At 40.6% G+C, this 13,456-nt stretch overlaps 1 protein-coding gene across 1 annotated transcript in view; it reads right to left on the bottom strand.

Annotated features, from left to right (window-relative positions):
• The window catches only part of LOC311021239 (protocadherin-15-like), a 180,109-nt gene that overhangs the window by 120,995 nt on the left and 45,658 nt on the right, over positions 1-13,456 (bottom strand). The window contains exon 3 of the mRNA XM_084021693.1: positions 1,876-1,994. Coding sequence (XP_083877819.1) covers positions 1,876-1,966 — 91 coding nt within the window. The 5' untranslated portion in view covers positions 1,967-1,994. The remainder of the gene's footprint in view (positions 1-1,875; positions 1,995-13,456) is intronic.

The raw sequence follows: 13,456 nt of genomic DNA, 5'->3' as shown, positions 1-13,456 counted from the left end.
CGCTCCATAGCATTCCAAAGCATCATATTAAATGTACACTTTTATACAGTTAATAAAACATTTTGTAAGACATGAGATGCTGCACAAATTACACTTCATATTAACAATATAAAGTAGGACTGGTTGGCACCTTTTATGTGAACTGGCAGTCTTTCTTTTTTGTTGTTGTTTGTTTGTTTCTGTAATGTCGTTGTACTTGTCATGTCTGCTTTATTATTATTTTTATGCTTCTGTAAAATGGACACATTTTTCAAAAGAAAATACATTGAAAATACGCCTTACAAAATGTTGGTTAATGTAGCAGAATATGTATTTTATGTCACAATCCTGAACTTCCAACCACGCTGACATCCTGCCTACGACTAGTCTGCAGTTATGTTCCTACAGAAAAATGTTGCCAGGGAACAGTATATAAGCGACAATTATATATCCCCTTGCAATCAGCAAAGCAAATGAGTCATAGTCAATCATCATTTCTAGGGGACCGATTTGGATTTAAAACTTGTTCCCACCATAAAAAAATAGGCTATACTGTATAATATTTAATTGAACTTATCAAAGCATAAGACACAAATTAAACAATGGATTATGGATTAATAAAATGACGATACCATTGTATAGTAACGCGCTCACCGGTTATAAACTAAATTACCCCCAAACCCATATTCTGCAGGGCCCTTTTCGAGTTCCACATCTGTTATATTTGGGGTAAATGGCTTCCTCACTCCACACAACAACACTTATCTATTAATGCGGTCAGAGCCCTGAGGGGAGACTTCATCCAAAAGGAAACCACAAGGCACTCATTCACCTTCAAAGGATCAGTCAGTCATGAAGCAAGTCGTTCCTCTACCAAAATCATATCACACAACCCTATGAAGCGAACCGCTCGGAATAAAAATCATGACTCAAATGACAATAAGCAGAGATTATGCTCTTATCTGAAAACGCCATTAGTGAGCTTGTCGAGGAAGGAGTGTAAAGCAGGAGAGGGATGAAAAGAAATCAGGAATCGGGGTTGGATCTTAAAATTGACCGTAATGATGCGCAATATTGCCACACGAGGGGGGAATTAAAACGTGTCCCTGTGCGGCTTCGTCTCCGCACCGTCTTTAAAGACCTGCCAATCTTAGAAGGCCGAAATCCACTTTTAACTGGCATCTGCTACAAAGTCAGTGAGTTGAGACTATAAATGCTAAGAGTCCTCAGTAATGTGGGAACGTGCACATAAAAGTAGAAGGAGAAACCTCTAAACACTATCAGTGCACCGTGTAGGAAGAAAGGTGGATTCACGCCCCTGAACTTTAACGAATGTCTTTGGAAAAATATTATGTAAATCTGTGAAATTGTGAAGGGAAAGTGACTTTCTTTTTTGTGTGCACATCATTAAGAGAACACTTAAGAGCAAAGTCTCCTCCACCACTTCAATGAAATCCTCAAAAACTTCAACAACTATGTACCACCTTCAACAAAATGTACCATTTCTATTGCCAAAGGCACATGTTTAGACAAACATTCTTACCATCCATTAAGGCAACATTGCAATATTTGCAATACAATTCGGTGGGTGGCAGCAGTATGGTATGTAAGCCGAAAATAAATATACATATGTATGACTTTTCGGACAGCGTTTGCATGTCAAAATCTTGACCTACGGTATAAAATATGCAGTGAAATGAAATAATGTTCGCAAATTTAAAAAGGAGTTTGAGTTCCAGTCAGTTAAGCAAAAGTTTGTAAAAGTGTTCATTAGTCAGAAGCAATTCATCAGTTATGTACACCACACTGGTCCTCTGAGGGTGAAAAAGAAACCACATTAGAACTTTCCTCTTGGCAGTGCAACTCCAGTTAACTGAAAAGGGGGAGGCGTCATACCTTCTGTGTCCTGGCCCCAGCTGTGGGTTAGCAAAGAAAGGATTGCCATTCCTGTCCCCAGCCATCGGACGAGCCACCACCCTCGTCGCATCTTCTATCAAGCCTTATTGCCTGCCCACCTGGACAGAAACGAAACAAAAGGAAGGAAACGGGAGATGATTTTTCCATTCATGTCTCATCGAGCCCTCCGGCCCTCACAGCTGTGACCAGCGCACAGACACACGTTGACCTACAGCATCGTCATTAGTTTCATATTTACAAAATACACGTTCATCTCACAATCCAATTCCGTTTACAGTAAATAACATCATCCACAGGATTATCTGAATTAAGCATTTGACTGGATTTTCTAAAATGCAGCAATGCTTTGATCGGTCATACAGGCAGATTTAAAATGGGATATTATTTAACTTGCATCATCTCATGGGCCATTGACACCAATGTATTTCTGTTGTTTAATTTGTTGAGGTTGAAACCTTTTTTGCTGACTATTCCTTGGAAGACTGTGAGCAGGTGACATTCATGTTCCTCTTCCCTAACAGACAATGCATGAGTGTTTGGTGTGCCACCCATGAGAGTATGATCGGCCTGAGATGGTGCACCCAGGTGAGCACTGAGCTCCTCTTAACCAATCAATCTGTGGGGCTACTTGTGATTTGTGATATTAGGCTTTATAGATAAGTTTGGTGCCTGAATACAAACATGCATTTAATATAATGGATTATGTTGAAAGTAATGCTTGAGGCGCTTCTCTGAATTAGTTTGTGTTAGTTAACTGACGAATGGAATCAAATCAAGCTGACCCCAACCTTTATTATCACAGCGCTGTATTACTACAGCACAAACGTTTTGAAAGTGCGTGAGTCTACAGGGAGGGAACAAAATACATATCTGGTGGAAATGAATAGCATAACACAAAACATCTCCGTCAGAAGTTACAACCTTGTATCAACAAAATCACAAGCCGCAAGCAGCCAAGAATCGGGGCAAACTGCAGCACGGACATTTTATCAGCTCCATACATTATGACGGCGCCTGAATCACACTGACAGACAGGATTGTACAGTAAATTCCAGCTGTAGTGTCACAAATCACAAAGCCGAAGCGGTGTGTGCGGAAATGGCGGCTTTGTGGTGCATCGCACAGCACACAGGCTTCACTCTGAGCTGGAGGAAAGCAAGGTGTCAGTCGGAGGAAGAGAGGGGGTTCCTGTCTGTCGGAGCTATTTGATGTCACACCTTCCTCACAGGGCTTATTCTCAGAGCAGGCGATAAGCTGTGAAATCAGCTTTCAGAGCATATGCGAAAGGGACAGGACGGGGACTCACAAGCATCAACACTATCATATCAAAGCATGTTTGACAGTATCTAAGTCTTCCGACTCACAATATCTACACTCGGAGTGATTCCCCCTCTCTTACGCTAACTTCCTCTTTAATCGTACATTATATTCACTTACAAATCTGTGCAGACAGTCACCCAAACACATTTTTACCCCACTGAACCCGTCGCTCCCAAACAACAGACATCTTGCGCGAACAGTCCGCGAGACAGCAGGACACAGATGTGCTCCCTCCTCTTGGAGTGCAACAAGAGCGATTTCACACTGGTTCCCCATTTTCCCACCGCCTTCTCATCTCTCCGGCTCCCAGTGGCGTTCCCCCTTTTTGAAGAAGAAGATTTGGATGCCCCACGTTTGTACATCTATCTTTCTTAACGGGGCAGCGTAAGACTGCTTTGATCCCTTTCACATGAGAAAACGCAAGACCCGCACAGCCTGCCACCCTGAAGAGGGAAGTCATCTCTTTTGCACAGCTTCCTCCAGATCTCCACTCGGTTGACATGGGAACGCTGTATCTCATTTGCATATGCTAACAACGATGTTCCTTCAAACTTAATGAACAGAGAAAGTGGAGAGATTGCTGACTGGGTGCTGAGAGAAGAAACGGCTGCAAGACTCGACTTGTCCTCCAATGGCCCACGAGTCAAAGCGTCTGAGACGACTGTGTTTTCAGCAATAACACAAAGCTTGCATGCAGCTTTAAGAACAACAGGTCGATTCCACTGAATGCATAACACGTTACCGCAATTCAAGTTAATGTTAAATGCCGAATTAAAATGCATGCCTGGATTATGCGTCATATCTTGGGGCGAAGGGGGGTGTTATTGAACTTATGATGCAGGGGGCGGACAGTCAAGAAAAGACGGTGTTTAAGGAAGGGCGGGGAGGGGCGAATGAAGCAATCAAAGTTATGGATTACACAGAGAGTGGAGATGCAGTTATTTATCCCCTAAGTGCAGGGGGTTTTGCGTTCTCTGGACGAAAAAGGAGAAGAAGGAAACAGCTCGTCTCGTTCTTTCTTCCTCTGTCTGTGTTCCTTCGATCGCCTCTCATCCGGCATCGAGTTCTCTTTCCGTCTCCCACTGTTCATGTACTTTGGTGTTGACGGACTGTCAGAGATGTCTTGACAACAGAAATCTTTTTTGTCTTAAATCCTAAAAGCCAAACATGTCACTGACAGCAGTGATCATAATATTATATAATAAATGTACTGTATGTCAAAATGTGTAAAGAGCTATTAATTAATGGGAGACTCATAGTCACCAAACAGAAGCAGTAGAACATCAACAATGCAAATTTATAGTTGTCAGTTTGAAATCCTAGTATTGTGACAACCCTAATACCTACCTAACCCTGAATACCATCAGAGCTCCCATGGAACCCCCCCAAGCTGTTATACCTGCATTCCCTGCATAAGTACCTATCTAATCTTTGGGGGGAAAAAACAGACAGCGATTTCAGAGAAGAGCATGCAGACAGGTTGACGATATGCGTTTGAAGGTGATATCCAGGATGTCAAACTGATTGTGGTGGTGAAAACAGGTTAAAAAGATGCTAAAGCCTGAAGTTACAGATGAAAGTGAACCACCACATCACGAGTTCTTGGCAGGCACAATTTAATCACACTTGGTGTTGTCAGAAAGAAAAGAAAATTCTCCAAGCACATCTGGGTTATAGTCTTCCCTCTGTTCAAACAATCACCATCTCTGGTTTAGTGAAAATAAACCCTTAATTCCCTGTGTTAGATGTGAAAATAGTCTGACTACAGCTGTCGTCACCCCCCCTCACCCCGCTGCTTCTCGCTCCTCTCCTGATATTTTCAAGAATAACAGTAGATTAAGAGTTCATTGAGGGTCATTGTTGAAATAGGTGTTTTTGGTAAGTATTATTTATTTCCACAGAGTCTGAATTGTTCTGTTGTATTTTGCGAGAGATGCTGCCATTTCATTTCTGGTTAAATAAAAGGGATTTTACACTTTAACAAAAAGAAAAAGGTTATCTCTGTAGGGCCTCTTTATTTTATTCAATATTACAGACATTAAGGTTGAGTAGGTAATTCTCTTTAGAAACATTTTTTGTTATATTACTTGAAATCCTCATAACATATAGCAATGAAGGATTTAAATGCTCTGATGTAAAAATATTTTTAAAATGTCATCTGTGGCCGTGGGTTAATCAAAAAAGTCGGGCAGGAGAAAATAATTGGATGGCCTGCATGTCTGTCAATGCTAACTTCCTGATGTCGCGCACTCTGCCAATCTGGATCACTCGTTTGGGAGCGGCTTTGAACAGAGCTTTTTTTCTGTTTGGCGATGCATTCAAAGTCAAAATCTGTGGTTTTTCATTTTCCAAATGACCTACTCAACCTTTAAAGAGCAAACACATACTGTGTATACACTTTCAGTAGCTAGCATAGCATAAAAGTGTTTGAGTGGCATGTCTTGGTGAAGGGTTAACTGGGAACTGTTAAACAACCAAAACAAGATCATTCGATGGCAGGTACTTTACAACGACAGCTTGATTCTCCATTAAGAGGTGCACCTGAATGCATCAGGAATGCCCCACAAAGCATGTGGACGCTCGATCGGTTTTAAGTGGAGATGGTGCGACCGTGACTGAAATCACCAAACAAGTTAACAAGTGTTGTTTTCTGTGCTCCCTTAGTTGCTGCAGTCTCTACATCTGTTGTTAACACACTTTATAGGGAAGGCAAAGTGTTCAGGGAAGCAGGAGGATTTTAGAGTTTTGTTGTGTCTCCGTCATCTCCGACTCCAGCCGCGGCCACGGTGCTTCAAAAAGTGCAGCTGCAGGCTATTGGTAAGCTATGCTGTGTCGTCTTTGAAGTGATGTTTTTTTTTTCCCCCAATCGGACACAATAAAGTAGGCAAAGGTGGAGAGAAAACAATACTGGGAGATTGTTTTTCTTCTTTCTTTTTTAAAACCAGTTTTCTTAATTGAGGTGTCATTTACTCAAGCACAAATCAACGTTTTTAAAGTGGTCACAATAACAACAAAAGACCAACATGCTGAACAAAGAAATTGAGAAAATAATTGCGCGTGTTTCACTTTTCATTTTCTTTTTTACTGCTTTATAATTTTGAAGAGTTATTTTCCAAATGACAGAGCTTTCAAATCCACAGTGGAAAAAAAATATCAAAAGAACATTTCCGAAGATATACACTGATGGCTGGAAAAGTCCACATGGCTCCAGCCTCGACGTAATAAGCAGCAAATTATTCCTTTCATGTGTAGACTGTATGAAACCAAACAGTGTTTTTTCCCCCCATCAATAGTTGTTTTATTTCCAAATACGTCCATTGAGCACTAGAAAAACTGTGATGGTAACAGTGACTCACTCTTGTTTTCTTTAGCTTTAAAGTGGAGGTATGGTTGCTGCTTCACTTTGATAGCTGACAGTGGAGGATTGTTGAGAGGGTCACACCATTAACTCTTAAATCCATAACAGCACTGTAGCAGAACAAAATTGACTATGCAGAAAAGAAATCCAACTCTGTCCAATGTACCAATCTCTCATCTTGACTGTTACAGTTTAAATAATATTGCTAGGCTATGGTTAAGATAACTGTATTTACAAGAATATTTATATTATAATGAAACTAACTATGAATTGCTTTCCCAAGGAAATAATATTGTATATAATATTCCCACATATTGGGAAAAGTGCCTCTGCTTTTAAACTTTAAAACCTGCTTTGACTTTGTCAAATTCTTCGTACACACATGCGTAAAAAAACTGCAAATGTGCAGACGATACACTCAGTTTATTAGGTGCACCTAGCTCAAATTACTTGCAATAAATCCTATCTTGAGAAGGTTATAATGTTCCGTTTTTATTGAGAGAGGTGTCGATTCAACTGAATGATAATTTTGGAAGCTGCAGTTTAGGTGCTGTTGAACTGTATTATATTATACAGAGAGGCGTTTCTGTCATTTAACCTGCCCTCATGGGTATAAATAGAGTGGACAAAATAATAGAAACACCTGTCCGTCCATCACAACCAACAGATGAAATAAAATACGCGTTAAAAAAAAGAAAACACATTTAGTCACAAGGTTTTTTGCTTCGGTTTCCAAATTAATAATTCTATACTTTGAAATAGCCATGGTCTTCCAAAGATGCATTAAACTGAGCTTCATAGTGATGGTGCAATAAGCTTACCGAGGTTTTGGAAAGCAGTTGGAGACGCTGAATTCTTTGAAATCCCCAACTGAGCTGAACGTTCTGCAACAAAGTGCCTCATACGTCAAAAATAGAAAACAGTCATTTCTCAAGAGTTTTGACGGCCTCATCAATCCCACATCAGTATCCTCCCCTTAGTGCAGGTAATGAAAATTGCAGACTCATCAGTATGACAAAAGCACCAGATTGCATCTTTTAGTGGCTCCTCCCCATCCACCATGTCATCGGAATGATCGAGTGACCAAATAAAAAACAAAGCACTATAATTTATGCAAAAAATGTGTCATAAAATCTGAGAGATGCCTGCAGCACATGGGCTCATAAATTAGTTATCAGTGGATGCTATATTACCCATACTGCCGGAGTGCTCAAACAAACTGCAACACAAGGAGTATTTGTTTAATTACCTTGTTTACAATTTGATCACATCCCCATTAGAGTCATAATAGCAGTAGACTGTCCTGTAATATTCATATTTAAGGCACCCATAGGCAACGAGCGCTCTTTGCATTTTTTTTGCAGGAACAAGGAGAACAATATGATAAAACAAACAATGGATTATGAACTATACAGCCAACCTGGAGCAATTAAAATGCTTTGATAGGCGGATACCAAAAAAAGCAGAGCCGATAAGCATAGATTCATAACATAATTATGTAAAATGAATAACAGATATGGGCCGGCACAGTGGCTCAGCTCCCACAGGGACGACTCATTTCTGTGTGTAGTTTACACAATTCTACTATTTGCAAAAGATCTGCAGCCCAGGTGAAGTGGAAACTAAACTTCACCACATGTGAAATGGTTCGGATTTTTGTAGAATTCACGCTGTTTTTTGCTAACGCGGCAAATTTACCCTTTGCTAAGCCGCGCACCCTGCTGCTACTCCAAGCTGTCAGAGCTACTAAAGCAAGCTACTAAAAAAAAAAAAAAAAAAAAACTAACTGCACTCCCTGAATTAATATTATCTCTTTTTTTTGGAACATAAAAATGATTTCAGAGGAAGGCAGACAGGAGGGTTTACAATATGCATATGAAGGATGTATATCCATGGTGTCATACTGATTCATCAGCAAAAACGTAAAAGAGATAAAAAGGTAGAAGTTACAGCCTACAGATCCGTGTTGAAGTTTACCACCGAATCACATGGTTATCGATACAGAAGTCAATTAAATGAATGAACATGTAAAGTTGGGTCGTGTATTTTAACAGTTGCATTCATTAAAAAGCAAAATCAGTATGTTTACATTCAGTATACATTCAGTACCTAGCGTAGCTTAGTGCTAACGCTAGTTAAAAAGCAACTGCACACGTTACTGATGACTGTACTGTGATGAAACACAATAATGCTGGCGTTAATATTGACATTTCTTACCAAATGTATACAAATGTGCATACAATGGTTAAAATTCTGACAGTGTCGGACTAATTTACAGCTTGAAATAAAAGTGTGCTAACAAGCTCTAATCAAACACCCCTGATGTGGAAGGACTGCGGGGTATAATTAGTGTCTCATTTGTGGTCTGATAAACAGTAAATTCATCAAATTCATTGCTCCATACCATGTTGCTGCTTTCCAAGCTTCTGTAGCAGATGTGTCCATGCTGCGTCGAGACTTTCCTTATACAGAAGTGGGTGTGGTTTAATCCTGCAGTGCCTTGACCACTTTTTCATTTTTTTAAATTATGCTGTAGTTGGCTCAGTATAGTTAAACTAATAATGTGTGAAACTAATAATGTGGTACTGTACTGCTCCGATGTGAGCTCCACAGGTTTTTACCACGTTTGGACCCAGGGACGCAACTGATGGTATGCTATGATTGGCCAGTCTGTGTTTGAGGGGCGGGGCTTACCCAAGGGACATTTAATGTCAGCTTGCCATTTCACAATTTAGATGTCAAAATATGCCTCATCACTATGCTCATCAGCTCTGCTGGCACTCCCAAAAGACTGTCAATGTCATTAGCAAATCCCTTCATGGAAAAAATACATACAACTCAGGGAAGGACAAAAAAACACACATATTGTGTATCTGCAGCCACACGTTCAGACTCTCACCTGTCCAGACTGACAGGGTTGGCAGGGCACCAGACATGATATGCTATATTCCAGACACCCTGGAAGGAAGAATTGTCTTCTTCAACAGACGGTATTTTACTTTCATTCAAATATATTATACGTGGTCTGTTGTTTCTAATACATGATGTAACTTTACATCTTTTTTTTTCTTTTTTCGTCAGCAACTTGTCCCAGGCTTATAGACCAATGTCCCAAATTGAAGTTGTCGTTTATTTCATTCCACACAATAAATGTTATTTTATTATGATCATAAACTATTTATTATAAACTATGCAACTTAACTCACATCTTTTCATTGACTCACTATGGTCCACTATGGAAGTATTTTACTATTTGCAGCCCAAACAAGCAAGAGGGAGAGGGAGAGAGAGAGAGAGAGACACACAGAGAGACACAGAGAGAGAGAGAGAGAGAGAGAGACAGAAAGAGAGAGACAGAGAGAGAGAAACAGAAAGAGAGAGACAGAGAGAGAGAAGGGCGAGTGTGAGGTGGTCAAGCGAGCTAGAGAGTAAATGCAGAGAGGGACCAGCATTTGTGAGAACAAAGCCGTGAATCACGAGGAATAAAGCGTAATTCCTGATTATCTTTTTCACGGCGGTAGCCTCGTCCTGCTGTAGCGTGTCTGTCAGGCCTGTGAGGTCTGTGTGTTTGACCTGGGAGTGAAAACAGGCTGCACACCCTGCCACGTGGGGGCAAAAGGCTCTTTACCGATGCCCAGAAGAGTCCCAAACACCGCAAAAATAATAATAAAAAAAGAGAAATGGGAAGGGTGATAAGTGATGATTGAGAGGGATTACTTTTGTATCCTTCCATACATTTTTGAGGGGAATTTGTTGCATATTTTACCTTTAATATTCTGTTACCTATTAAAACATCTCGTTTTGTCTGACCAGTTCAAAAACCAACAATATTCAGTTTACAATTATGTAAAATACAGCACAGACACACCCATTTTTTTCTGTCCCCATTCGCACCCAATTACCAAAAAGTCTCAATAGGTGACATCGTCACAGGTGTTTCATGTCTCATCTGGGCCTGTAAGTTGAGCTAAACGTGGCGACAGCAAGCGAAATCAACCATGTGATATACCAGTCACAGTAACCTAACACCAGCTGCTCAAGTGTGTAACTCAAACCTAGGGAACGTTAACAAATCTGCCTCTATATGCTACACGTGCAACAAATCCCCCCCCCCCCCCCCCCAAAAAAAAGCAAATGTAAAGTTACTTTGGTTAAGTGTGCTAGCCCAATGCAGAGCTATTCATTACCTACTGAGAGATGTAATCAGCGGTGGCAAGGGAGCCCCGGAGCTCTAATGACGGGAGTGATTAGCCCGAACAGACCGGCCTGCACATGGCTCACACCCAGCTAGAGATAGCATTCAAAACCCAACAGAAAGCAGGCCAAACATCCAGGCAAGCAGCTGGCGTTGGAGTCTTATCTCTCTCCAGTGCATTAGATAAAAAGACAATTCATTAACTGATTAACGTAAGGCATTTGAGAGGTCACTGTAACTCAGACATTCCCCTCACTCTCCCCAACAATTTTTAGCTGCAAAGGCAACCGAGTTTCGTAAAACTAAAAGGTCAACCTGGTTTTAACATCGGTAAACTGCACCGACTGCACCCAACTGCATGCGCGCTTATACTTTATTTACTAATCCACATAGTCAGCGATGCTTTAAATGAAAGGAAACTAACGGGACAGTTGCCTGTGAATGGAGCATTCACTTGCTGCTCTTTCTTCTTTGGTCTTAAAGTCACACTGAAATGAAAAATAGCTGCTACACCTCATTAGCTTTTCCATTTTCCATGCCATCATACACACCTATTTAGCAGTAAACACCTAAAGACGTATTTTCCTATTTAATTCCTACGAAAGAGTGCATCTTCAATGATTTGTCTAATGGCAAAAAAAGTAGACTAACTTCAATCGGGTACCTTGCAAACTTTCAAACAACATTCTAAATGGGCGCCTTTGTATTTCATGTTGCGATGTTTGCAGTAGCTGACAGGGAGTAAATACTGATGCTCTACAAGAGAATGGTATTGTATGTATTGTTTTTACTAAATCAACTCAATTATCTTCCTGCCAGATATCAGAGTGGTTTAAGTCTGAGTCATCACTCCCTGCATTATTGTTATTATACATACAGCCTGAAATTATCTTTCATTACAGTAAGTATAGACAAATGACAGAATACATATTTTAAATTGAGGTCCCTTGTTTGCCTTAAATCACCAACACTGCAGGGTCGTCCCTCTATCTGATGATGTAACTACTATTGTGACGAGTGATCCCTGAGTGCTCACTGTGTGCATGCGGCCATGGGAGAGAATAGCCCTCAGTGCAAACAGCGTTCTCAATGTGCACTTGACACAGAAATGAAAAGCCATTATGCAGTTTATGTTCATTCGGCTTGCCTAATTATGTATATCCCTATGGGGGAGCATGTGGAGCTGGCTGGTGCTGATTCTAGACATAGGTATAAACAAAGGTGGGGTTGTTTAACCGGGGTATTTCAGCTGGAAGCGCTGACCCTGATGGGAAAATGTATCTAACGCCATTATGTGCTTTTTCCGGTGCGGCTAGCAGCGAATGAAAGATTTTCAGTGGGCCATAAGTGCTCTCATGATTATTGTTATGGGCTGAGATGGTTTGAACATGATAAAACCTGTGCACCTGTTCATGCAATGTATTTTCACGGACAAAAAATATGATTGTTCTGAGTAGAAGAGCTGAAAAGGAAATGAGCTCCCCAGTGTTTGTTATGATTGTTGGAAGTCCGGATGATGAGGATGTGTTCTAGATTAATAGCAATGAAGACTTAATACATAAGTAAACATGTGATCTGTACCCATGAATATATCAGAGGGTTGTGTACAAAGGTCAACCATGGACAAAATCATCTCACTCTGGCTGTTTACCTCTTGTGCTTTTCCTCCCTGCAATATTCAAAACCGACCGGCTCACCAAAATAGCCCCACATGTGTCTACATTGTGTTGTGTGGTCTATTTTTTTTTTTACTGAGCAAAAGCACTACAGCTGCTTCACAAAGGCCTCCCACTGGTGGAAAGCTTTTAATGTGAAGTAGCACGAGACGAGCGCAACAGCGTAGGAGTGATGATATCCTCCAAACCAAGATTCATTTAAAAGCGTACTGAGGACTGGATAAGGAGACTTTTACACACAGCACTTTCCTTCTGGACATCAGCGAAAGCCACACATGTATTGAGACCATTAACAATCCAAAGCTTTGGTTTGATGGCCCCTTTGCCAAGGAGCATGACAATAGCTTTATATCTACTGTTTCCAAATCCAGCTAAAGTAACATGCAGGTAAAGTCCAGGCCTGTGGATTTTACCGAAGCTAAATGTTGAACCTATAATCAGCGAAGGGCTATAATCACACATTATTGCACATTTTGATACAGGCTATTACATATAATAAAGGAAAGCAGGATAACATATGATAAGCAGTAATGGGCAGTTGGTTTTTATGCTACTGCATTATCTTGTGTCAAGAGATGGCTGCAGGACGTCGGGGGAGCTGAGATGAGGAGCGTGCAACGGAAAAGCAGGATGATATCGATGAAACCTTCTTTTGAAGTCAGTAACATTTTTAAAATCAATTTCACAGTGTAAAAAGAAAATAAACCAAAAGAAAATTGGACCAAAGAGAAAGTACTTCAGCACTAGTACATAACATGCATCATTACAATGTTAAAAAATTATATAAAAATACTAATAACTCTGCAATTTTAAGTCTAATTTACTATTCAATAACCCATAACAGGACGCTGCCGAGTAAACCTACATGCAGCGGAGTAAGTAGCAAATGTGTTCAGCTGCATTTAATGTCAACGGGGGCCTGGTGGTCCTCTAAACCTCTCATTTTCTCTAATTCAGGGCGAGCGAGGCAGATCTCTTAGGGTCTAATCCCCGAGCCTTAGTCATCTCATG

Source organism: Eutrigla gurnardus (assembly GCF_963514095.1).
Source record: "Eutrigla gurnardus genome assembly, chromosome: 11".
NCBI lineage: Eukaryota > Metazoa > Chordata > Actinopteri > Perciformes > Triglidae > Eutrigla > Eutrigla gurnardus.
Note: the sequence above shows the minus strand (reverse complement) of the source record. Positions and strands in the feature narration are given on the sequence as shown.